Source organism: Heteronotia binoei, chromosome 2 (assembly GCF_032191835.1).
Source record: "Heteronotia binoei isolate CCM8104 ecotype False Entrance Well chromosome 2, APGP_CSIRO_Hbin_v1, whole genome shotgun sequence".
In the NCBI taxonomy this organism is placed as follows: Eukaryota; Metazoa; Chordata; class Lepidosauria; order Squamata; family Gekkonidae; genus Heteronotia; species Heteronotia binoei.
In genome coordinates, this window is record NC_083224.1 from 29479516 (window position 1) to 29506197 (window position 26682).

At 45.5% G+C, this 26682-nt stretch overlaps 1 protein-coding gene and 1 pseudogene across 2 annotated transcripts in view; one reads left to right on the plus strand and one right to left on the minus strand.

Annotated features, from left to right (window-relative positions):
* VAPB (VAMP associated protein B and C) overlaps window positions 1-23017 on the minus strand; it is a 64274-nt gene extending 41257 nt beyond the window's left edge. Inside the window, exon 1 of one of the 2 annotated variants that reach the window (XM_060230734.1) lies at window positions 22609-23017. In XM_060230734.1, coding sequence (XP_060086717.1) covers window positions 22609-22666 — 58 coding nt within the window. In that variant the 5' untranslated portion in view covers window positions 22667-23017. The remainder of the gene's footprint in view (window positions 1-22608) is intronic. The other variant, XM_060230735.1, reaches the window with a different exon arrangement.
* On the plus strand, window positions 2285-9129 carry LOC132567791 (transcription factor Dp-2-like; annotated as a pseudogene).
* Window positions 23018-26682: the final 3665 nt, after the last annotated feature.

Here is a 26682-nt window from a genome sequence, read left to right on the forward strand (position 1 = left end):
TCTAATTTTTTCATAGTTCCCAAAAGAATGTCCCTCAGTCAGGAAACATTCCAGTCCTTGGCTCTACATTTCTGCCTACTGTGTGTAGATCTCTTTGCCTCTCCAACCAATGCCAAGACATCCAGACTCTTCTCAAGACAACAAGCAGAACAAGCGGATGCTGTGATATCCCCTTGGCCATCAGGCCTTTTTTATGCCTCCCCCGCACCCCCAATACCTTTGATTCCAAAGGTTCTGAACTAAATGCAACAGGAGAAGGCAGAGTTGATTTGCCTGCCCCCATTCTGGCCCAGGAGACCTTGGTTTTCCAGCCTGCTGGAATAATCAGTTCAACCTCCGTGGGAACTTCCACTGTCACCCAGCACGGTAACACAGGATTCCATCTGTCATCGAGACCCAGATTGGCTTCATCTGACAGGATGGAGATTAATCGGCAAGCTCCGATTGCACAGGGTTTATCTGATCGGTTCATTCAGACCATGATGGGGGCCTGAAGAAGTCCCACTCCTAGAATTTACAGCAATTTTTGGAAGGCTTTTGTCAGATGGTGCAAGAAGAAACACTTGCAACCAGACATCCTGGATCTTCATCAGGTGTTGTTCTTCCTATAGGATGGAGTCTCTCGGTTGCCAGGTAGCTGCTCTGAGCATTCTACTTTCATCAGTTAGCAGTGCACCACCTTCCAGGTACTCAGAGCTGAAGAGATTTCTGAAAAGAGTTAACTTTGTCTCAGTCCTCTACAGTGCACAGGTTTCCATCTTGGAGACTTCATGTCATTCTTCAGGCTCTAACCAGTCCTCCATTTGAGCCTCTGAGGGAGGTTTCCCTGAAGTTCCTTACCCTGAAGGTACTTTTCCTGGTAGCTGTTACATCAGCAAGATGGATTGCAGATATAGGTGCTCTTTCCATCAGAAAGGGCTTATGCATCTTCCATAAGAAAATTGAGGTTTTGCACACAGATCCCACCTTCATCCCCCAAGGTCAACACTCCTTTTCACAGCTCACAGGAAATATATTTGCCCTCCTTCTGCCCAAAGTCATCTCATCCTAGGGAGAAGAACTGGCACTTGTTTGACTATCAAAAATCACTCTGCATTTATATCAGAAGGACCAAGCCATTTAAGGAAGTCAGATTCCCTTTTTTCTGCCTTTTCATCCAGCAGTCAATGTGAAAAGGGTTTTTAAGGCTACACTAAACAGGTGGCTAAAGAGCTGCATCTCCTTGGCATATGAATCTCAGGGCCTCCAAGTCCCAGAGGTGATCACAGCTCATTGTCAGGGACTTGTTCCATTTCATGGTTGCTGTTCTTTGACTGACGTTCATATTGCTGATGTTATTGCCCTGGTATATTGATAAGTTCACAGCACATGTAACGTATTCTAAATTTCATATAATACTACTAACCTCATTGTGTAGAACTGTTTCCAGTTTAACAATCACTAGGTTTCTTTTGAAGGTTCAGTATTTTGTGTGATGTGGGATGCTTTGGGCTCGCAGGTGGAAAGAGGCTGCAGGGCGACAGTTCTAATCTGGTCTCCCTGGGCAACACTGATAGGCACCAACTGAAGAGAGCATTTGGCCTTGACTAATAAGAATTGTGTATTATTCCAAAAGACTTTTGGTGGGTGCAGGAAAGTGAACAGCCGTTGGCCCCCTCCTCTATAACAGTTGATAATTTTCAACTGTACTCCAGTCTGGCAAGATGGGGACTAGTGACCATTTGCCATGTAATGTTTACTTTAAGTATCATCATTACAACTTCTTTTGATCCTACTCAAGAGGTCTCGTGGTTAAACCTGGGCAAAATCTTACACTCATTCTACAAGAAGTGCTTCTACATCAGCAGCATTCGACATAAATGCATCCCTTTTCAACATTTACCAAACACTGTAAAATGAACTCTACTGCCATGGCAGTTACAGCATTCGGGCAAAGAGTCCTACAGCAAGTGGTCTATTTTCACTGTTATCCCTATGCTTGGCAGTCATTTCTCCCTCCTTGAATCAGATGAGCTTGTAACACCCCTAGCATAACAAGAGAGAACAGATCATCAGACTTGCTATGAAGGTTTCTTCTTCTTGAGAGCAAGGAGGACACTCTGGACTCACCCTAGTTAGAGGGTCTCTGTTCTAAAGGATGCCTGACTGCCAATCTCCATGTTCATTGTTCTTTCACTAGTCTAGCAGTTTATCTTTACCTGCTTGACTTGCTTCATAGGGTTCTTGTCTGTTTATCAGCTGTGGAAGTCTCCAGATTGAAGGTGGGCTCCTTCTCTCCCAAGAGATGGAAAATGCCATCAATTTCCTGTCTCCAGGGATTGTGGGAAGAGGAACCCGGGGATATCAGAGTGTCCTTTTCGCCCTCAAGAAAAGGGAACTGTAAGTTCTAGGTATAAAATTTCATGTGTGTGCACACAAAAACTTTTACCTAGAATTTAACTTCGTTGGGTCTTAAAGGTGCCACTAGACTCAAACCATGTTAAGAACATAAAAACATGTTCTGCTGTTTCAGACAAACATAGCTACCCACCTGAAGGTTATGCACAATTCTACTAAACAACATAAGACCCTGTCAGTTTTCAACACAGCAAAGTAAAAACAGCTTGAAACAAAGCTTTCTAGGAGGGTAACCGCCTGGTTTCCTTCAGCTCAAAAGTATCATTTCAGACTTGGCCAAGCAGGAAATATTTTGTAAATTGGGAAAAAGCTGATTCCTATGTTTATAATCAGATAGCATCCAATACGTATTAGGATGGACCAACATTCTTCCAGATTAGGGATGAGATTTTTTTGTAATACAAACTGCAAGCACCCATGTGTTAGGTACATAAATTATACAATTAAATAAGGATTTGTTCACTGTTTAGATATTGTGGCAAATGTTTAAATGTTTTCCAAAGCTTAGAGAACCAGCAAAGAGAGTTACCTGTATATTCCAGGATCACCTGTGGAATGTGTGTTTTCCCCAAGTTGGCTTTACTGCTAAACATCTGTTTGCAAGGCCAAAACCAAAGCATGTTAGGAAAAAACCATGGCCAAAATCAGAGCATGTTCTTTTTTGGGGGGGGGGGGGGGGAGAATCAATAGCAGATTTGATAATATGTATGTAGGCCACACAGTGAGCTTGTTAACATCTAAGATTTGCACTTTGATTATTTAAATAGTTGCTTTAATTTTAAAAATGTACATCCCTACCATAAATGGAAACCAAGCTGGAGAAGTGACTGGATGTGCAGAACTGGAAGGACTATTAAGTCTGATGGTGCAACTGGAACCATTACAATGTGGGGTACATCAGTGGCTATTAGCCACAGCATATTGTTGGAACTCTGTCTGTGGCAGTGATGTACTGTATGCTTGGTGCTTGGGAGGGGCAACAGTGGGAGGGCTTCTAGCTTCCTGGCCCCACTGATGGACCTCCTGAGGACACCTGGTTTTTTTGGCCACTATGTGACACAGAGTGTTGGACTGGATGGGCCATTGGCCTGATCCAACATGGCTTCTCTTATGTTCTTATTCAACATCACAGTACTCTGGTGAAGACAAAACAGTGTCAGAGATGAGATCATAGTAAAGGGAATTTCTTATAATGTTTTGTAGTTTTGCACTAAATATTAGAAAACAAAGATGTGCTGATATAATCCATTAAGTAATCTGATACCGCTGTACCAGTGGATCCAGCAGTAGCAGAAGTGCCTGGTTAATTGGAATTTTGGATTAGGCCACAGGTGGAGGCTGTATTTTATATTAGCATTTCTTAAATACGCAACAAGCCAAGAAGTAAATGTAGAAAGAAGCTACACCAGCCTGCATTTGGTTATTTAAAGTTGGAGAAAAGCTTAGAACAGTAAGACATATTGTATGCATAACAGGCAGGATTAATGCATTGAGGGTTCCAAATCTATTGTACTTAGGTGAGGTCTACAGACTGCAAGTTGAAAACTTTGATAATCAGCTATTGTAAAAATACCATTTATTTTTCTGGAAGTTTCCTTTATGCTGATATTGCTATTAATGTAAATTGTTCAGCAACTGGAAATATTTTAAAAGGGAATAAAGATGTTTCGTTCCAGATGATGGAAGTTCCATTAATGCCTAAAATGAACACTAGGTTGGTGGATCTCCAAGTGATCAACTTGTGTTTCCAGAGCTGCTTTTGATTCTTTTTCTGAACTTCAAAATGTAAGAATACCTAAACAATGGATGAGATTTATGGAAGAAGTTTATGGAGCCAGGCCAAAAATAACCCCCTCTCATTAGAGTCAGATGTGACCAAAGGAGCTTTTTCTAAGTGTTTACTAGGACTCAGTACTTTGGACCTCAACAAAAGCAGCCAATTTGGACAAAATGGAACTATATTGTTTTTTTAAGCAGATTTAGGCTGGCCAAAACCAACAAGATTAAAGCAGCTTAACTCCTAAAACTTCAGCAGGTTGTGGGGTCAGCAATTCACAAGCTGTAGAGCTGAGCTCCACAGTAAAGACATGCAGTTCCAGTTGCTTGGAAGACAAATCTGTGGCTTAAAGGCTCTATCACTTAAAACTCAGGCCTATTTTTGACTTTCAGTCCAATATAGTATGTTTGGGGGTTGGGTTTTGCTCTGCTGTATGTGGGTACGTTTAAAACAAAATACAATCTTCCACTTGAACATGTTACTGCTGGTGAGGTACAGTCTAATGTGGCCACAGTAAACTCAAGTTCCACCCCGTCATATAACCACATTTGCCAGAACACCGCTACCGAACAGCCTCATTAACCACATGGGCAACAACTTAGTCTGAATCTCACACTGGGTTCTAATATGGAAACTACTTTCCAAATGACGAAAGTGAAATCTGTCAATGTCCTGAAAGCAAGCAACTAGATAGACCAATAATAAAACAATCATCACCTTTATGACAACCCCATGATCCTACAGTCTTATGATTCTGAGTATTTCTGGTTAGCAACAGAAGAGCTTGTCTCTTCCCTGGAAGAGGCGGCTGGTGAGAATACTATTTATGGCTTTTTTCTAATCTGCCACTAGCACAGTGCAGAAGTGTTTTTGGTTTTGATTCCCAGCTCCTCCAGATGAAGTCTGTTGGGTGACCTTGGGCCAGTCACCATTCTTTACTTACTTTACTTTACTTTATTCGATTTATATCCCGCCCTACCCCACCGAGGTGGGCTCAGGGCGGCTTACAACAATAAAAGCTAACAGAGGTCGATTTAAATACGATTAAAATTATACAATAAAATACATAAAAACTTAAAAATACATAAAACTCACATCGATATACACTATGCTACTATTCCTTAAATCAGTCCTTCAAATTTCCAATATTCAGTAATCTGATGTTTAAGATTTAATATTCAGGCATTCTGCTCACAGTTAATTATATGCCAACCGGAAGAGGGTTGTTTTACAGGCCCTGCGGAACTGTTCAAGGTTCCGCAGGGCCCTCACCTCCTCCGGGAGCTGATTCCACCAACAGGGAGCTGCAATCGAGAAGGCCCTGTCCCTGGTCGCTTTCAGACGGGCCTCCTTTGGCCCAGGGATTGTAAGGAGGTTCTGAGACCCCGACCTCAGCACTCTCTGGGGGACATGTGGGGAGAGACGGTCCCTAAGGTAGGCAGGTCCCAGACCATAAAGGGCTTTAAAGGTCATAACCAGCACCTTGTACCGAACTCGGTATGTTATCGGCAGCCAGTGCAGTCCCCGAAGCCCCGGCTGGATGTGCTCCCGTCTAGGGAGCCCTAACAACAGCCGGGCAGCGGCATTCTGCACTAGCTGCAACTTCCGGGTTCGGCACAAGGGCAGCCCCATGTAGAGGGCATTGCAGTAATCCAGCCTCGAGGTGACCGTTGCATGGATCACTGTTGCCAGGTCGTCGCCCTCCAGGAAAGGGGCCAACTGCCTTGCCTGCCTAAGATGAAAAAATGCGGACTTGGCAGTGGCTGCTATCTGGGCCTCCATAGTTGGGGTAGGCTCCAGTAGCACCCCCAGGCTCCTAACCCTGTGCGCCGCTGACAGAGGCACACCGTCGAGGGCCGGTAAGGGAATCTCCCTCCCTGGACCACGGCGACCCAGGCGAAGGACCTCTGTCTTCGTCGGATTTAGCTTCAGCCCGCTCAGCCTGAGCCATCTAGACACGGCCTGCAATGCCAGGTCCAGGTTTTCTGGGACACAGGCAGGCCGGCCGTCCATAAGTAGATAGAGCTGGGTGTCATCAGCGTACTGGTGGCAGCCCAGCCCATATCTCCGGGCAATCTGGGTAAGAGGGCGCATATAGATGCTAAACAACATCGGGGATAGAACTGCTCCCTGAGGGACCCCGCAATCCAGCGGGTATCTCTGGGACAATTCACCCCCAATCGCCACTCTTTGTCCCCGACCTTTGAGGAAAGAGGTAAGCCATTGTAAAGCCAACCCCTGAATCCCCACGTCGGCAAGACGGCAAGTCAGCAACCGATGGTCGACCGTGTCGAACGCTGCCGACAGGTCTAACAGCATCAGTACCACCGAGCCGCCTCGGTCCAGATGCCGCTGGAGATCATCCACCAGGGCGACCAGCACTGTCTATCAGAACTTTCTCAGCCCCAATTACCTCACAAGGGGCCTGCTGTGGGAGAGGAAGGGAATACGATTGTAAGCTACTCAGACTCCTTGACAAAGGAAAAGGAAAGATCCACTGTGCAAGCACCAGTTGTTTGACTCTGGGGTGATGATGCTTTCACAACGTTTTCGCGGCCGACGTTTTACGGGGTGGTTTGCCATTGCCTTCCCCAGTCATCTACACTTTCCCCACAGCAAGCTGAGTTCTCATTTTACCGACCTCAAAAGGATGGAAGGCTGAGTCAACCTCAAGCTGGCCAATCCCAAAATAGGAGACACAGAATTAAAGATTGAATTCACTTTATCAGGCTTCGTCACTAAAGCCAAGTTCTGACAAATTTCTTTCTGTGGAATACAGTGCAGAAGATACAACAACATGCACACGCACATGAGGGTGGGAAATTTGTGGCTCTGTGACACTCAAAACCAAAAGACTCTTTGGGTTAACACAACCCAAAATATGAAAAATGCTGAGACAAGCCAGAGAACTCTGAGAGCCAATCAGAATCCAAGGAGGGGACTAACAGAAAACTAGTATTCCCCACTCTGAATCTCACAGTTCAACTGCCAGACTACTGTCTACAGTAACTGAGACAGGCTTGCTCTCTCAAGGGCTTCAACTTTTCTGTTTGAAGGTGGAGGGGAAAGAAGCAAACAGCAAGCCCATACACTCTTGCATTGTTTTGAAGAGTACAAGAGACAGTCATCTAGTGAGTCAGGCATGGACTTGGGAATACTCATATATATCTGTGGAGGAAGGGGAGAGCAGTTAGTGGGGCGCCGTGTGGCGGCTGCAGCGGCAGCACTGAGCCCATTGCAGTTCCAGACTTCCACTCAGCTGTAGCGATTACTTTCTTTGATTACTGTTACATGTGTGAACACCATCTGCTGCAGTGCAAGGCATCTGTGGATTGGGACAAGGGCTACTATATTACTGTTCTTTTTTCATTATAGAATGTGTCCATGTCTTCAGGGATGGATGAGATGGATGTCTTTACTTTTGAAGGGCAGGAACCTCTGTGAAAATAATTCCAGCTGATTAGCATCACAGTGTTACCTGCTGGAACTCAGATTGAAATGAGTTCTGAAATGTAGCTGTTCCTGGAAGAAGAGCCCAAGAGAGGAAGATGGCTGCCATTACTCTTGCCCTCAGAGGCAGTAACTACTTTCTGCACATAAGCAGTCACTTCTCTTTAGCAAAGTATTACTACGGCAGTGGTCAAGGATATGGGAAATGGTGTCCAGGACACTTTTCAAAACTTATATTTTCCTTCCAGTAGTTTCATGTCAGAAGACTGTTATCCTAAATGGAGACCTTACTTCATGTTGGAATCCAGTAAGCAAACAGTCTAGGTGCTGCTGAATATCCTCTATAATGGATCACAAATCTCTCTAGTAGATATGAAAAAATGAGGAACAACATAGGAAATTTGTGAAAGGAATTGTTTCCATAATTGCACTTCTAGTGACTGCCAGATAAAATTTTGCCAAAACCATTTGCATCAATAAATGTGCATGTGGGATCCCAAATGATTATAAGCACACCACAAAGACTGACCAATTCAGGACGTGTTCTGATTGGAAATTTGTATACCACAGTGCCAGCCATGGTCACTCAAGACTGACATAACAGAAGCCACTGGCTGGGTCCCAGGGCTTATGATCAGAAGAATATTAGATGGAGAGTTTACGATGCACTCAATGTATTGATGGCAATGAACATTATTTCAAAGGAGAAAAAAAGAAATCAGATGGATAGGTCTTCCTACGAACTCAGCTCAAGAATGTCAACATCTGGAGGTTGAGAATCAGCAACGTATAGAACGAATAAAACAGAAGAGAGTTCAGCTGCAAGAGCTTCTACTGCAGCAAATTGCTTTCAGAAATTTGGTACAATCAACAAAATGAGCAGCAGAATCAGAGCCCTCCAGCTTTGAACTCTACCATACAACTGCCTTTTCTAATAATAAACACAAGCAAAAGAACAATTACAGATTGCAGCATCTCTCCTGACAAGTTTGAATACCTCTTCAATTTTGATAATACCTTTGAGATCCATGATGATACTGAAGTTTTGAAGTGAATGGGAATGTCATTTGGTCTAGAAGCAGGCAAATGTTCAGCAGAAGACCTAAGAGCTGCTAAAACCCTGGTGCCAAAAGCTTTTGAAAGCTGTGCCACAGACATGTCTACAGGAATATCTTGGGTGAACAAGGCGCTAATTTTCAGTTCTACTCAAGTAGGTTTACCTTTTGATACAGCTGGTGATGCTGCTGTTGCTAAATCAAGCGGAAATAGGACTGTATCTGGAAGCTGAAGTGGCCTTAGCAACAGGGCACCTTGTGGCCCCTAGCAGTCAGCAGTCCAGTGGTGCAACATCACACTACTCAGAATCACGTGGTGAAACCCCATGTTCATTCGAGGATGAGGATGAAGATGATCCCTCTTCACCAGAATAATGGCAGAAACCAGCCATACAAAATGCTGCTCCTGTGCACTTAGTGTGAGCTCATGTTCTTTATGCAGTTTTCTTTCCCTTTGCTGTGTTTTTGAGATTTAAGAGAGATATATCTAGAGACTAAGCACAGGGCATGATCCAGTCCTTGAATTCATGCCTGTAGGGTAGAGAGGAGGCAGGCAGGTGGACACTCTAGGGTGGAAATATACTGTGTCATTGGTACCTGTATCCAGTGCCTAGGGGCAGCATAGATCTCATTTGCTGGTATATATCTGTGGAACCTGGAGCACATAAACATTATCCTTAAAGTTATAGGCAAAGCTCACTGAATACTTTATTATATGTTTAACCTTCATTACCAGACAGACCCTGGGGCACTGCACAATGGAATGGCTTCCTGCCATTATAGTAAAGTTTGAATGTGTCATGACAAAAAGGAAAAAAGAAATGATGAGGTTTCCAGTGCCAAACAAGTTACCTAACTGCAGTTTTCGCAATACACTCATGCACGGGCAGAACATCTTTAGAAGTTCTAGAATATCACAGATCCAAGAGCACAAATTAATTAGCAGCTCTCCAGCAGCCCTGGCCTCACTCAATGCACAGCAGACAAGAAGGTCAGAGCGCCTGCTCCGGCTGCAACGCCACTGAGGATGTTCTTCGCAGCTGAGAACGAAAAGTCTGGAAGAAAAACTTTCTCCAGTAGAACATGGCACTTGAGCCCGAAAGATTCTAAACACTAATCACAAATTAATTGATTTTATTTTAAAAACAACTATGCCGGACACTTCTCATAAATAATCTGTTCATACATCCACCCAATTCAGCTGACGTAAAACACTGAACCTACTGCCTGGCCTCTACAAGAGTCCACGGTTAAGAGGGAAAAGGCCAAACTACAGATTTGCCCCTCAAGATTACAGTTTCAGAGGGTAACCATGTTGGTCTGCAGTAGAACAAATATATTCTAGAGTCCATTAGCACCTCAGAGGTCAAAAAAAATTTCAGGGGACATGCTTTTGAGAACACAGAATTACAGGACTGGAAGGGGCCAGACAGGCCATCTAGTCCAACCCCCTGCTTAATACAGGATCAGCTTAGATTACAGCATCCCCCTGACAAGTGTTCGTCCAGTTGCTGCTTAAAGACCACCAGTGAAGGGGAGCTCACTTCCTCCCTCAGTAGCTGATTCCACTGCTGAGCAACTCTTATAGTAAACAAGATTCTTCTAGTATCTAGGAAGTACCTTCCCACCTTTAATTTAAACCCATTATTGTGAGCCCTGTCCTCCATTGCCAACAGGAACAGCTCCTTGCCCTCCTCTAAGTGACAGCCCTTCAAATACTTCAAGAGAGCAATCATGCCCCCCTCAGCCTCCTCTTCTCCAGACTGATCATTCCCAAGTCCCTCAGCCTTTCCTCAGAGGGGCTGATCATCTTCTCTTCTGTACCTGCTTCATTCTGTCCGCAACCTTCTTGAAGTGAGCCCCCCAGAACTTCACACAATACTTCAGTTACATCAGGTCTATGACATCTTGTGATTTGGATGTTATGCCTCTGTTGATACACTCCAAGATCACATTAGCTTCCTTCAAAGCTTTCTTCATGAGAGCTTTGACTCTCGAAACCTTACAGATTATAGAGAGCCAGTTTAGTGTAGTGGTTAAGTGTGTGGACTCTTATCTGGGAGAACTGGGTTTGATTCCCCACTCCTCCACTTGCAGCTGCTGGAATGGCTTTGGGTCAGCCATAGCTTTGGCAGAGATTGTCCTTGAAAGGGCAGCAGCTGTGAGAGCCCTCTCAGCCCCACCCACCTCACAGGGTGTCTGTTGTGGGGGAGGAAGATAAAGGAAATTGTGAGCTGCTCTGCGACTCTGAGATTCAGGGTGGAGAGCAGAATATAAATCCAATGTCATCGTCTCCTTCCCCCCACTTCCTCCCCAGGGGAGGAGTTTTGCTTTGTAGCTCCTGTGCGATTGAGAAATGTTTATGTTCAATTCAATTTAACCCCCCTCTCCGCCGAGACGGGCTTAGGGCAGCTTACATCAGATCATAGTATACTATGATCACAATCATAAAATCAATAAAACCATTAAACAATATAAGTTAAAAACAATATACAGTTGGTGCTAACAAATTAGATGTTACTCATATTCTCAGGACGACAGTTGTTCCAGAATTCAATTGAGGGCTTGCTGGAAGAAAGTGATTTCACAGGCTTTGCGAAACTGAGCGAGGTCCTGCGAGGCCCTAACCTCTTCTGGCAATTGATTCCACCAGGAGGGGGCTGCCACTGAAAAGGCCTGATCCCTGGTGGTCAACAGTCTCTCAACAGAAAGCCTTGCAAAGCAAGCCATGATGTAGAAGGAAACAGATGACAGTGTGTTGCTTGTGGCCCTGATAGGAGCCCTCCGGGGGGCTGATTTGTCTGCTTGTTTGAACCCCTTGGTTTAGATGCTGCTGAAGAAGACATGTTTGGGTAATTATGAAAACCAGCTATGAAGTTGCATGTATGCAGGGAGATGCACCATGACTGCAATACTATAAGCAGTATCCTGGTACAGTTTGTTCTATTAAACGTAAGTCTCACCACATTTCATGAAGACCAGCAAGTTGAGCAATTTACACATTTCCCCAGCTTTATGCATGGCTGAGTCTACCTTGTATTACTTGCTTTGCATAAGAAACACAGAACAATCTTGATGCTAGGAAAACACATCCCTTGAAACCATCCTGTGTTACCAGAAGCAATGGCTACAAAGATGAAATGCACATGTGGAAGCATGCGATTAGCAGCCAAACTAACCGAGCTCGCGCTACGGCATGTCTATCACGAACTAACCAAATCCCACAGCCCACATATCAGCTGAACAGAATCCTGACTTCAAGTTCAAAGAACCAGAATTAGAGAGCAACACTACGCATGTCTACTCTGAACTCTACTACAATCTTTTAAATGGGGCTTACCCCCATGGAAAGCATTCTCTGGATTTTTCACTATCATTGTGCCCTGTCCCTGAGCACCCTACAGTGTTAAGTTTAATATGAAGGTAAGGTGCCCCAAAGCTGTGAAATCATGAATACAGTATTCTACATTTTAGGCTTCAAACTGCATTCTATATGTGATCAGATCTTAAAGTTTGCTTGAAATGTAAAGACAGGCAAAGAGGTAGGTCAACCCTCAAAAGCTTTGAGTCATGGTGCTAGTGAATATGGCAATGATTTCAGATTACACATCAAATTAATTATAAAAGAAACTTAATTACATTTCAGTGCAACATTCAAATTTACTTACTTCATTTATACTTTGCTTTTCTTCCAAATGGAACGTATACTGTTCTTGTCTCCTCTATTTTAACTTTACTGCAACCCTGTGAATTAGTGTATGACTGACCCGAAGGTCTCCCAGCAAACTTCCACTGAAGAATGGGAATTCAAACCTGGGTCTCACAGATCCAGATCTGACACTTTAACCACTATACCACACATGATAACACTATATAGTGATAACACTACAACAAACCATGAATTGCATCTTAAGTTCAATAGCCTCAGAAAACTGCTTGCTGTAACACAGCTTGCTAATTCAAACATCACACCAAACCATAACCTGCATTACCTTGGTCTGCTGTCGGATTGCAAATGCTGAGACAATGGAAATCAAAAGCAGATGAGCTGCCCCAAATCATGGTGGGTTTAGGGGATTAGAAGCCAAAACCATATCTGAATTTAGCTATACACACAGCCATTACACTTCGGTGCAAATATTAAAAGCATGTAGCAACCAAATACTTTCACATGGTATCCACATAGAAAGAAAAGGTTTTGTCCACACTGGGAAAGAATAGGAAACATTTATTCTTCAAGTAGTGTAAAGCAACCTGGCTACTAGAGAACAACCTTCCCCACTCCTCCAGCCAGAAAAGTGGCACAGAATCTGAAGTTTTGGTTCTTCTGTTCCTATTTTATCCTTCCAGAAACCCTATATGAAACATTAGACTAAGAGACCAAGATGACCACATGAACTTTAGGGCTGAGAGTTTGAATTCAGGCCTCCTCAGTCTTACTCCAGTTCCACACTAGACCTTTAATCCTGGTTCAGTCCTGTCTCCAAATTGTTTTTCTACACTAAACTCATAGAGCTGGTTTCTATGATTCACATGTAGAATGTCAGTTTTGGGACAGGGCTGAACCAGGATTAAAAGTCTAGTGAAGAACAACATTCTAATTGTACACTATACCAGAACTCTAAACTGGGAGTTCTTTTAAATACAGTTTTGAGATACGGTTTTTCCTCTCAGCCTTGTTAAAATTCATGGGCATGCACATGAAGCTGCCTTACACTGACTCAGTTCATTGGCTATTAAGTTCAGTATTGTCTATTCTGATTGGCAGAGATGCAGGGTCTCAGGAGGGGTCTGCCACATCACCCCCTATTTGATCCTTTTGACTGGAGAAGCCCAGGATCAATACTTAGACTTTCTGAATGCAGAGCAGATGCCTCCACCACTGGGCCACAGCTTCTCCCTATATATTAGCCTAAATGGTGTTAGATGCACGTACATTAGCTTAAATGCTGTAAGGTGCATAGCAACTGGCTGTTTTGATTATTCCTTCTCCATTTTGAAAGTTTTACTACACTGGATCTTTGAAGCAATAATCCCTGCCAAACATCTTTTACTAGTTTGTGTTCTCTAATGCATCCATAACAGGATCCAATACTTATTATGTTATCAAGTACTGCTGTGTTTTTAGGAACCAAGCCATTTTCTAGTCCAGCTTGCATTGAAATAATAGATCCTAAGCATATTGTGAATTGGTAAGAATCGCAGCCCTGACCTGGAATCCAGCCCAATCTCATCAGATCTCAAAAGCTAAGCAGGGTCAGCCCTGGTTAATATTTGAATGGGAGACACAACACAGAGCCAGGCAATGGCAAACCACCTCTGAACCTCCCTTGCCTTGAAAAGCCCCCACAAGTTTGCCATAAATCAGGTGTGACTTGATTACAAACAACAGCAACATTCTTAACTCCAGGTATATTACATTTAAGCACCAAATGGCCATATGAATAATACAATTTCCATCTCTGGATGCAGCTGGGAGGAATACATACATCTGTATGCTCACTAATCTTTTTCTGAAAAGAAGAAAACCATAGATTTATACCCACCCTTCTCTCTGAATCAGTTTCAGAGCAGCTTACAATCTCCTTTTATCTCCCCCCCCCGCCCACAACAGACACCCTGTGAGGTAGATGGGGCTGAGAGAGCTCTCTCAGAAACTGCCCTTTCAAGGACAACTCTGTGAGAGCTATGGCTGGCCCAAGGCCATTCCAACAGCTGCAAGTGCAAGAATGGGGAATCAAACACAGTTCTCCCAGATAAGAGTCCATGCACTTAACCACTACACCAAACTGGCTCTCTGTGTTCATGAAAATGCTTTCATGAACACAGAAATCTAGCATGGCAAGGAAGACAGCAGTCTGACTCCCCTTCCCTGACACCCTATCTAGCTGTGTGCAGGAAGCATAAGGTCAAACTCCAACATGCAACCATCTCCACCTGCTGCAGCTTGAAATAGCATAGTCCAGGGAATGCTTTATTACTTTATTTTGATGAAGGTATAAGATAGTAGACACAATGGGTAGTATAGGAATTCGTCCTTGGTACAGGTTTGATTACAGCAATTTCTTAAGCAATGCTCTCTGCTAGCAAACTTAATCTAGGGATTAAAACTCACTCTGTGCTTTAAAAAATATATACTACTTAGCCTTTGGTCTCTCTTCTCAGGCAGCACAGAAAAGCTGTCAACTTTCCTGTTGGGATTTGTGAAACTGACATATATAACTAATGCACAGAGGCAAGTCATACTCACCTTCATAGCCAGGGACACTTTTAGAAATAACTTGTTTCAATTCTGCCACTCGGTGACAAGCGATAGCTTCAAACCAGCACTGTTAAGCCTCAAGCCATTTCTGAAACACCATCCTCGATTTGTGAGGGTGAAAAGTAAGAACATAGGTTGTTGACAAGATAGAACCCCCGAGTCTGATGCTGAATCCTCTCCCACCTCTTTCTCCCCCCTGAGACACCAAGCTATAAGGAACTGAAATTTTCCTGTACAGGGGAATGTGAAACAAAACACATAGCAATGTTTAGACAGGTATCTGCATTCAGCTAACATTGCCACTGCCAACTGGAAGTCACCGGCAGGGATTACAGTGAAAAAGCTTCTCAGTAAGCACGTATGCGGAGAGAAAATAGATCCTGTAAAAGAGACCTGCCAGAAGAAGATAGGATTTTTATACCTCACTTTCCTCAATCTCAAAGCTGCTTACAATTGCCTTCCCTTCCTCTCCTCACAACAGTCACCTTGGGAGGTAGGTGGGGCTGAGAGAATTCTAAGAAAACTCGGACTGGCCCAAGGTCACCCAGCAGGCTTCATGTGGAGGAGGGGTGGAGAATCAAACCCCGTTCTCCAAATTAGAGTCTACCTGCTCTGAACCACCACACCGATACCAAACTGTCTCTCACATAATGTATTCACTTTAACAAGATTTTGGTGGGATCATGTTCCTATAGAACGTCATCATTAAATGACGCTCCCAGAGCTACATTAAACCCTAAAATAACTTGATGTATTCCAAAAGAAGGGTGGCTAGTAACGACCCATTCAGAAACAACTTTTTTGGGAGAAAAGAAGAACAGGGCTAGAAAGAGAATAAAAACAGCTTTAACGCTAGATACGTGTTTACTGATTTTCCTCAGTTCTATTTGGAGTGTGTTTCGTCTACGAGGATGGGGAAGGGCTCAAGGAATGCTACAGTAGTTCTGCATCAGAATTAGTGCTCAGTTCATACCTCCCCCAGCAGTGATCTCACAGGAGGTCAATTTTCCCTTGTGTGTTTGGTGCTAAACTTCCTAGGCTTGGTCCTGGGGAGCATGATGAAGCAGAATGACATTTAGCTGAGAATTTCAATGTCAAACCAGACTGAATACTTAACAGAAGGGAGGGGGGGAATAGTGCATTTTCTTCTGTGACAGGTAAGTAATGTTGATGCAGACATACACTGAATTTTTTTTGCTCTCGATTCAAGGAAAACCCTGCTTGCAAACCCATCCTGGAATCTTGTAGAAGGGATGAAGGTTATGCATTAGACCTAACAGTATGCCAGATTGCCCTCCCTTAACTATCTTCTTTTTCATCTTCCTTCTCTCATATAGTTTCCATAGTTTATATTTCCAAAATCTGGCTTTCCTGGAGATCATCCTGTAGGAGTCTATCCAGCAAAAAACAACCCCCCCCCAATTTCCAGTGAATACCTCTTTTTCCATATAACATAGACACATCTTACAAAGATGAAATCCATCTTTTCCAGGGTGCTATAAGAACACTGCTTTAAGGTACTTTTAACCAGCATCTCTCTACTCCTGAAGACTTAAAGCCACATATGATACTAGTACACCAATACAAGAAAAAACCAAAAATATTTAAACACAAGTTAACAAAATGCTCTCCAGAGAGGGCAAATGGCAGAAGCACTACCCTTGGTGGCTACAAGCTCTCTCCCCAGGCAGGCAGATGTCATTACTCCACAGTCTGCTTGAGATGCACCTTTCTTCAGTGGATGCTAACAGTGTGAAGGTACGTTTTCAACCTCCAGCGCTCCCAAAATAACAAACCAGATCGCTACATCACACTGGAGAGTGTGGAAGTTTCCTGCAGCCCACTGAGAACCTTGGCAAGGCAATTTTGCAGAACCAATACAAACTTTCTAAGTTGATACACAGAAACACAGAGCTGGAAGGGGCCCTCAAGGGCCATCTAGTCCAACCCCCTTCACAATGCAGGAAATTCAGCTACCTCCCCCCCCCTTTCACTCCCCCAGTGACTCCTGCTCTGTGCCCAGATGGAGATAAAGAACCTCCAAGATTCCTGATCAATCTGCCCTGGAAAAAAATTCCTTTCTGATCCTAAAGTGGCATTACTCTGGACACATAAGAAGGGGCCACAAGAGCCAAGCACTGGATCATCCCTTCCTACCCTCCTTCTCATGATCTGCCTAAATTTATAGTGAGATACGCTCAGATAAGCCACCTTGTCTTCCCAAACAAGATTCTGGTCTCTTTATACTAGTCTTGCAATTATGTCCACATAGGGTTCCTTATGGTTGCCAGTTTCTGGTTGGGAAATTCCTGGTGATTTGGGGATGGAACTTGGGAAGGGACCACAGGTGGGTATAAAGCCACAGATTCCACCCTCTGAAGCTGTCATTTTCTCCAGGGGAAATAATTTCTGTGGTCTGGAGAGCAACTGTAATTTCAGAAGATCTCCGAGTCCCATGTGGAAGCTGGTTACCCTGGGTTCCTACCTCCATTAACTTTTCAATAAGCTATCTTCTCATTTACATTTACACACGTGGCAAGATACCTGTGTTGCATCATCGATCTGAAAGAACCAACTCTCCAAAGTTCAAACACAACCTTCCTTGCTTTGCTTTTTGGCACAGATAAGTACGACAGAGGATATCTGCAAGGCAGGATTATAAAAAAGTTGACCTAGTTCCTTTTTTGTTAGCCCCCATCATACACTTTCTAACAACATGCTGACACACAGAAATTAAATAGATAAAAAGTTTTTATTAGAATTTTTACTTCCACATTAGGGACACTTGTTCACCAGCTTATTTTCTACGCATCAGGATGGTAATGCTACTCAACAGGCCATTGGACCTCTCTACAAACTTGGACTACCCAATAAAATGTATTTGCATATTGCTGACATAACCACTGGCTCAGGAAAAAGTCCAAGACTCTCTCCAGCTCTGCGGGGGGGGGGGGGGGGGTGTTCTCTCTTTCAGTGGACTTTAACTGCCACTCTCTTCAATATGTTAACAACATGTAAACCTCAAACCCATTCAGGAACTGCCACAATCTGTTTTTTCTCTTAGTTCACAAAATAAATACAAAGAAACAAAGCTCAGCAAAAACTACACCACAACTCAGAAAACATCTTGTAAAGCAGAACTCAGAATCTCCCCATTTTGATGGCACAGCATAATAAAAGTCTATAAAATAATGCATGGGGGTAGAGAAAGCGGAGAGAACATTCTCTCCTGCTCCCATAATACTAGCACTCAGAGGCACCCAATGAAGTTGATGGGCAACAAATTTATGGCAGAGAAAAGAAAAATACTTCTTTGCCCAATGGGTAGTTAAGTTGTGGAATTAACTGCCGCTGTATGCAAAGATGGCTACAAGAACAGATGGATTTAAAAGGGAATTAGACAGATTCATGGAGGATAAAGCCAATCAAAAGACATGGCAACTAAAAAGAACTTCTGTATCCAGATGTTTGTTGCTTTTGAATACTGGTGCTAGAAGAAACCATCAACAGACAGCCTCGGCCTCCATCTCCTATCTCTTTGCTCCCCCAGGTAACTGGCTGGCTGCTGTACTCCTACAAAAGAAACCATTAAAAAGCAACATTACCTATGAACTGAGAAAGTATGCTCAGACAGAGGTCTTCAAACTTTCTGGATTCAGGTTCCACCTTTATCTTATGGGCAGCAGACTGGAATCCCCGCAGTTGTAAGCATGTGACATCACACTCACGTGACAGGAAAAAGGAGAGCCAGGGTTGCAGTCTCACCAGGCAAGAGAACAAGACACTGGGCAGCAGCCCAAGAAAACTGGGGACAAGCCAAACACGTAGAGGTATACCACAGTCAGAAAGAAGGCATGAAGTGCTCCTCTCCACTGCTGAATGGCCTTAATCGTCCTGCTGCTCCTTCCAGTGTGAAAATAATATGGTGGTCTTGCTCTACACATGTGCACCAACATCAGGTCCTTCCCAACTTCTGGGAAAAAAGCAGTTCTGTAGTGGCTTGCAACTGAGCCAGTGGACTCTGCAAGCATCCAGCTAACAACCACACCGTCCTATCAGCTCTAGGGGCCAGCAGGAGAGCTCCATCACAGCTCCCTATAGCCCTGAATCCCATCTTCTTCCCAATAGCCTACAGAAGGCTTCACTGATCCAAGATGCTTGGTCACTGTCAATGATAGGGCCAGTCTTTTGACAGCCACTCAAGCACCTAAATGTGTGAAGTACTTCTGACAGCTCTGGCTTTTTCAAGCCTGTCCTCCTTCCCCCTCTACTAATTCACTTGTATTTTGCAATTAGTGCCCAAGTCTTTAACTCCAGAAAGGTAACAAACATGCAGCAAAAACACTCAACAGCTTAAGGACACACCCTGGATACTGAATATGAAGGCCCAATTGTAAACTCTGCATAATCATGCTCACTTGAAGAATGCTTTTTCTTGCGGTTAATTCCCCCCCCCCCCCCCAGTCCCAGCAAATAGCAGTTTGTATTCATCATGTGTTCAATACCGAGACAACTGTTTAGAGTTTTAACCACACAAAGTGTTTATTTTTTAAAAAAAAGTCTTTAAAAGAAAACATTTTAGTAAACATGAGACTTACTGCTCCAAGGTTACTTCTTCACAGCCTAGCTTCAGGGAAGGCCAAATGCTTTGATATTGCATGCTAATCTGTGTGTATGGGAACCATAACCTAGAAAATTAGCAGACTAACTGGGCAACATAGTAAATGGTCTATGACAGGAGTGGCCAAACTGTGGCTTTCACACATATTAAGTGGCTCTCAAAGTCCCTACAATCCCATTGGTTGGCTTGGAGAACACATTTTAAGTTCAAAGTTGCTTTCCTTTCACCTCCTCCCCCATCTATTTGCATTCCTTCCTCTCCTTCCAGATTTCAAACATCTGACATTTATTCTGTGGCTTCTACATTAAGCAAGTTTGGCCACCCCTGGTCTATGAATTGAAGTCAAAACTTTGCTGGGGGGTGGATGAAAACTGATTTCTAAACAACTCAGCTTTGTTACCATTTTCTTGACCGTTTCTCTTCTTAGCGTTAATATACAGCACGAATATATTTACCTAAGACAAACTGACAAGTTTATACAGATGAATGAAAGGAAACAAACTATGACCAAGTTGTGACACTAAAACCAAAATCGGTATTCCACTGCTTCAACATCAGGATCTCAGGATATTCCACCACCGCTGCCAAAAAACCACCAAAAAAAGCTGAAGGCATGGATAGAACGTGAGACTGGAGCTTCCCAGAATTTCATCAGGTCTTATGATTTAGAGCTGCTCTCCACTGTAAGCATCTCATATGTCATGCAAATTGAGTCTCAAGGGGAGGGTTCGCCTGGAACCATCCACTGGCTTGCTGACCCCTCTGCAGCCGAAGTCTTGTTTACTTTAACTGACAGCATACATGAGTCAATCTGTTGCTCGTTTTTAATTCTTCGTGCAAAATGGTCTCTCTCTCTCCCCACCCAACCAGACCACACACCATCAAATGTATGCACACAAACACACACTCAGCTCTTAGCCTGTCTGAACCACACTGTGATCAAATCGTCCTAGGCCATAGCTGCTCATGCCACAATAAATGCAGTCCACCTTGTAGTATCACAAGACTCTGTTGCTACACTAAGGCCACTGTAGTGAGTGATAAAACAGTCATCCCCAACTCATTTTCATTTCCTTGCCCACCTTAAACTGGATTACGTTTATAGTATTGCTCTCAAAATGTGTGTTGATGATGATAGCTGGATGAGGACAATAGTATGATTTTATTCACAAGTTCCAACCAAACTGCATCACATTGCTGTAGTGAAAAAACAAGTTAATTAACCTGCTAAACATTAGTTGCTTGAGTATCTGGCAACACAACTGAAAGCAGAAACTTCTCTGATGTGCACATTATAAATAAACCGGCTGGCTGTTGCCTAATCTCACCTTATTATGTTACCAGCAGCCCGGCCTCTCAGAGCTTCAGTTATTTCCTCAGTGTTTGATTTCTAAAGCAGAAGCCTAAAAAGAAAGCCCTAATGCATGAAGAGGCTTCCCTCTCTGGCTGAAGTTCTAAGAATAGCCGATATTTACTTTCTTTCCCCTCTCTCTTCAAAAAAGGTATAGTGTTACACTGCAGGCCCAAGGTCCCAGCATTTCATGACACACAATGGGAAACCCATTCCAGGACCTTTGCAAATTGAGAGTTTGCAGGCAGCTATGAGGTTTCTGTGCAGAGCGCAAGGACAGCTTCTTGAACCCCACAAGGGGGGGGGGGGGAGAAAGAATCCCAGAATCTCTCAACTAGACCTATTTTGTTCTGCTTCTCAGAACATCAACAATTAACCTTGCAATTTTGTGCTGTAGAAACAACATACCATAATGCAAGCCTAAGTAGGGTATAATTACTTTACTAATTTTACTAATTAATTTACTAATTTTGAGGTCTGACACTAAATCTCAAAATGTTGCCATTCTAACAGTAAGTCCCTAAGCATAGTTAAGACAAATGTTCCCTCTAGGCTGAGGTTCATGTGAGCAAGCTCACAGTTCTTTAGCCTCCATCTCATGCATTTTTGCCTTTGCTCAGGAAGGATGGCCTTAGAGCAAATTAATTTATGCAGTAGCCAATTGCTCCCTCACAACTTTAACGCCAGCAGCTCACGAAGTAGAATTTTTGCTCCACAGCTTAGGGGGAGCGTCGGTTATAGGACTTACTCCTTTCTGCAGCTTGTGGCCTTCCAAAAGTCTAACTCCGCTTGGAATTGCATAAGCATACCTCTCCTGGAAGCAAGTCCTACTGAAGCAAAGGGGTCTGACAAAAAATATGGAAAACCTGGTTGCAAGGGCTGGAAGCAGTGCAGCCATCACGACAGCCTAAATCTTTTTTCTTAAAAAAACACCCTTCGTTAATATGCAAAGCAGCAGAGAAAGTGGAAGCGGGCCTCGCCGGGGCTTGTGCAACCACCTCATCACGTTTGTTATCGTTTGCCAAGCAGACACGTCGCGCGGCCCCAGGCAGGCTTGCCCCTGAAAGCAGCCCGGCTTCGTTCAATGGGGCCCAGGTAGACAGACGCGTCGTGGCCGGCGGCTTTTGCTATTCGTGGCCAAGGCCCAGCAGCAAAGGGGGGCCCCTGCAGCCGCCAGAAACGCTGGAGGGGGTGGGAAGGCTGGCGAGGCTCCCCAAAGCGCAGCGCGGCTCGCAGCTCTCCCAGCCTCCGCGCCAGCAACCCCGGGAAGGAGGTGGGACGGCGGGCCGCCCGCCCAACTGCTGCTCCCGCCCGGGCGAAAAAGCCCGCGGGTTTGTCTGGCGGCGGCGCAGCGCCAGGGCCTGAGGAGGAGGCCGGAGCCCAAGGCAAAGCGCAAAGGCGCCTCCTCTCCTCCTCCTCCTCGGCGTCGCCTGGCACGGGGTGGGGCAGAGGAGCGCGGCGGGCCGAAGGACAGGGTGGCGGAACGAGGCAAGCCCGACTCCCGGAAAATGGCTGCCGCTGGAGCGGAGCCCTTTTTTTTGGCAAGGTGGCTGCAGCAGCAGCAGCGCGCGCCGCTCGACCACGCCGGCTTCGGGAAGGGGGAAGAGACAGAGAGCAGAGAGCCCCGAAGGCGGCGGCGGCCGCCCCACCCCACCCTTTCCTTCCCCTCCCCTCCCCTCCCCTCCGCCGGCTCACCTTTGAATTTGAGCTCGTGCTGCGGTTCCAGAGAGAGGACCTGCTCGGTTTTCGCCATGTTCCCTCCCGCTCCTCCTCCTTTCTCGGCGGCGACACCAGGCAGAGGGAAGTGAAGGCGGCGGCGACGCGCCCGGGCCGCGGCGGGGCTCCAACCTCCCCAACGGGAGAAGGCTGCGCTGGAAGGGGCGGCGGCGGCGGCGAGGGAAAGAGCCGGGCCCGCTGGTTGGCGTGCGCTTAGCCTCCCTCGCAAGGACCCGTGGAGGAGGAGGCGGCGGCGAGGACGCTGCAGCAGTGCAAAGGGGAGGGCCGGCCGGAGGGAGGCTGCAAACTGACGTCAGCAAGAGGAAGGGAAAGGGGGGGGGAAGCGGTGGCAAACCCGCCTCTCGCCCGGCGGAAGAAGCCCCCGCGCGGGCGCAAGACTGGCCGGCTCGGGTTTAAGAGGAGCGCGCTGGGGACGCCCGTCCGCCCGCCTGCCTGAGCGGCGCAATGCAAAAGTGGCGCAGCAGGGAGCTTCTGTACGCGGCGCGAGGGGTTGCGCTAACGAGCCTGCGGGGTGCAATTTAGAGGGCTGCCAGGTGTGCCTGTGTTGGGAAATACCCGGGGACAGTGGCGGGCTGGGTCTAAAAACATTGGTTGCCAGGAGACAAAGGAGGGGGCCCACCCATGGCTGGCGTGTGGCAGTAGGCGAGGTAGGTGGCCGTCTAGGGTGCCGCCTTGCCTGCAGGGACGCAGCGAGGCTCCCCCTCCCCGGGCGTTGCCGCTCTCAGTTTCCCGGGTCACAGAGTCATTAAAATAGTAATGCAACATAAATTTTAATTGCATTACAGTAATAATATTGCGACATGTTATATGGTGGCGGCCACAAGTATAGCTGCCTTCAAGAAGGGTTTAGATAAAAATATGGAGCACAGGTCCATCAGTGGCTATTAGCCACAGTGTATGTGTGTATATAAAATTTTTTGCCACTGTGTGACACAGAGTGTTGGACTTGATGGGCCGTTGGCCTGATCCAACATGGCTTCTCTTATGTTCTTATATTTTCAAGCTACTAAATGATCATTAACATTTTTGACATATTGTCTAATGTTTAAGGGGGCCCACTTGCCATTAGGCAAGCTGACACCCTGGCCAGGCCCCCAGTGCATGGAGACTTTGGGGGTGGAGCCAGGAGAGGGCGGGGTTTGGGGAGAGGCCTCCGCAGGTACAATGTCATGGAGTCCGCCCTTCGAAGCAGTTATTTTCCTCCAGGCCCCTGGAGTCCAGGGGAGCTGCTCTGCCAGCAGATCGGTTGTAAAAGCAGGAAATCCCCAGGCCCCACCTGGATGCTGGCAACCATAAAGGGAGCTGGTGTTCCCATCCAGTGGATTGGAATGGAACCAGCTTTGTGCACCTTCAGTTTGGATCCCAACTCTCAAAGCGTATCGAATTTCCTGTTCTCCGGGTGTAGTTCTTAGGGTTGTGATCCCAAGTCATGCTTGGTGGTGGTGGGAAGTTCTGTCAAGTTGAAGTCCCTGTACGATGCCCCTGTAGGGTTTTCAAGGCAAGTGGCAAAGAGGCGTGGTTTGCCTGCCTCCGTATGTAGCAAGCAAACCTAGACTTTCTTCATGATGCCCCATCTGAATACTTACCAGGGCCGACCCTGCTTAGCATCCTCCATGACCTGACAAGATTGGGCTAGTCTGGACCATCCATGTCTGAGTTGGAGGTGAAAAGTGCACCTAAAGTCTCAGCCAATTTAGGATGACCCCAAAAGGAGGGACTCAGTAGTAGAGCACCTGCCTGGTAAGCAGAAGGTCCCAGGTTCAATCCCCGGCATCTCCAACTAAAAAGAGTCCAGGCAAATCGGTGTGAAAAATCTCAGCTTGAGACCCTGGGGAGCTGCTGCCTGTCTCAGTAGACAAAACTGACTTTGATGGACCGAGGGTCTGATTCAGTATAAGGCAGCTTCATATGTTCAAAGCAAGAGACATTGAAAGGTGGTTTGCCATTGCTTGCCTCCACGTAGTGACCCTGGACTTCCTTGGTATGGTCTGCCATCCAGCTACTAGCCAGGGCCCATGCTTCTTAGCTTCCAAGGTCTGGTGAGATCAGGCTTTCCTGGGCCATCCAGGCCAAAGCATGTCAGAGCTGATGGTGGTAGCCGGTGCCCTCAAGTTGCGGCTGACTTGCAGTGACCTCAGAAGGTTTTCAAGGCAAGAGAGCAACCCTGGACTTCCTTGGTGCTCTCCCATCCAAGTACTAACTAGAGCTGACCCTGCTGAGCTTCCAGGATCTGGTGAGATCAGGCTAGCCTGGGCCATCCAAGTCAGGGGAAGGCATGCTTTCTTGGGAGTAAAATAAAACAGGACTTCAGTGGCACGTCATACAGACTAACAGGGGTGTCAGACACGCAGCCCGGGGGCCAAATCAAACCCCTGGAGGGTTCCTATCAGGCCTAAGAGCAAGTCTGCTTTCTTCTCCCTCTCTCTTGTTTCCTTCTGCATCACAGCTTGCTTTGCCAGACTTGCTCAAATGCACAAGAGCTACAGAGCAAAGCCTCTATTTTCTCCATTGGCTGAGGCGCCTCACTTGGGGAGGAAGGAGGGGAGGGAGAGCCTGCTTTGCCAGGCTCTCTCAATCACACAGCAGAGCTACTGAGCCAAGCCTCTTTTCCTTGTATTGGCTGGGGTTCCATCCCCTCCTCATCTCCTGGGGAGGGAGGGAAAGGGCCAGAGCTTCCTTTGCTCAGTTCCCTCACTCAGACAGGAGAAATACAAAATCTATAATTGTCCTTTATAAAGTTTATATCTCTGCTACCTGGCATTACATTTTGACACATATGGCCTGGCCCAACAAGGTCTCATTTACGTCAGATCTGGCCCTCATAACAAATGCGTTTGACACCCCTGGACTAACAAATTTGGTCTGGAGCATGTATGCACAGCAGAAAGCTGCTGGGGTTGGAGGTGTTGCAAAGAGTTACCTGGGAACAATCTTCCTTAAACACCTCTGGATACCATTGCAAGGTGTGGCAGCATCAAGAAGAGGCCTCTATGTCCTGTTGGCCTCCAAAGTAAGCACTTGGCCACTGTATGAAATGGGATGCTAGATCGACCACTGCTCTAGTCCAACAGGGCACCCCTTATCTCACTTACTTATGAGTAAACGTGGATATAACAGGAGGCTGCTGTCAAGTGTGGCACATTCCCATCAATGATCACTTTCACCTCTGTGATGTAGTCAAAATAAGGTTTATTCATTAAATGAAGACGTTACAGTTCCAAGACTGAGTCTTGGCGAAATTGAGCCCCTAGGCTCAGTGCATACAGATATACCCTTAGGTCCCAGCCATTACATGATCAAACTAAAAGTGCCTTTTTCCTCTACCAATGAAAAGCACCCCCCTTTTTTGAGCTAACTGGTGCAGGTTTCTCACAAAAGCGAAAGTAGGAATCTCTGGGTAACTGATGAGGCTGCTTGACCTTCAAGGGCTGGTTGTGCCACATTCCCAAGGAAGAAAAGGTTTCTTGTGCTTGTTACAGACATAATAAAATAGATTAGCAAGTGAGCAATCTAGTGTAGCAAAAATACATCTAAATGTGGCCGAGACCAAAATGGATACACTCATGGCAAGCAATACATGGCAAGAATCATTCTTGACAACTGCATGACATTACATAAAGCACCATGGCGTCAGTTTTTAGGCTCTGCCTCCTCGTTGGTCAGCTTCCCAGTATGCTGGCTACATGACTTCTTGGCCTGCCAGAGATACCTTCTGCCGTTGTGAGAATCTGCTTCTTTCTGAGGCCCAGTTCAGGAGGCTCAGGGCGTCATGGCCAAAATTTAAAAACCTGCCATAGGAAAAGCGGGTACTTTGTTTCTCTGCTACAGTCCCCTGACTTGTTTCCCAGGATGCTAGAACGTTTCTAAATTAAAATTGGAGACATTCTTCATCAAATTCATTGAGAAGGTAGAGAAAGAGAAGGTAGAGAAAGAAGTACTTTTCTCCCTTTCTCACAATACAAGAACTCGTGAGCACTCAATGAAATTGCTGAGCAGTTGGATTAGAACGGATAAAAGGAAGTACTTCTTCAC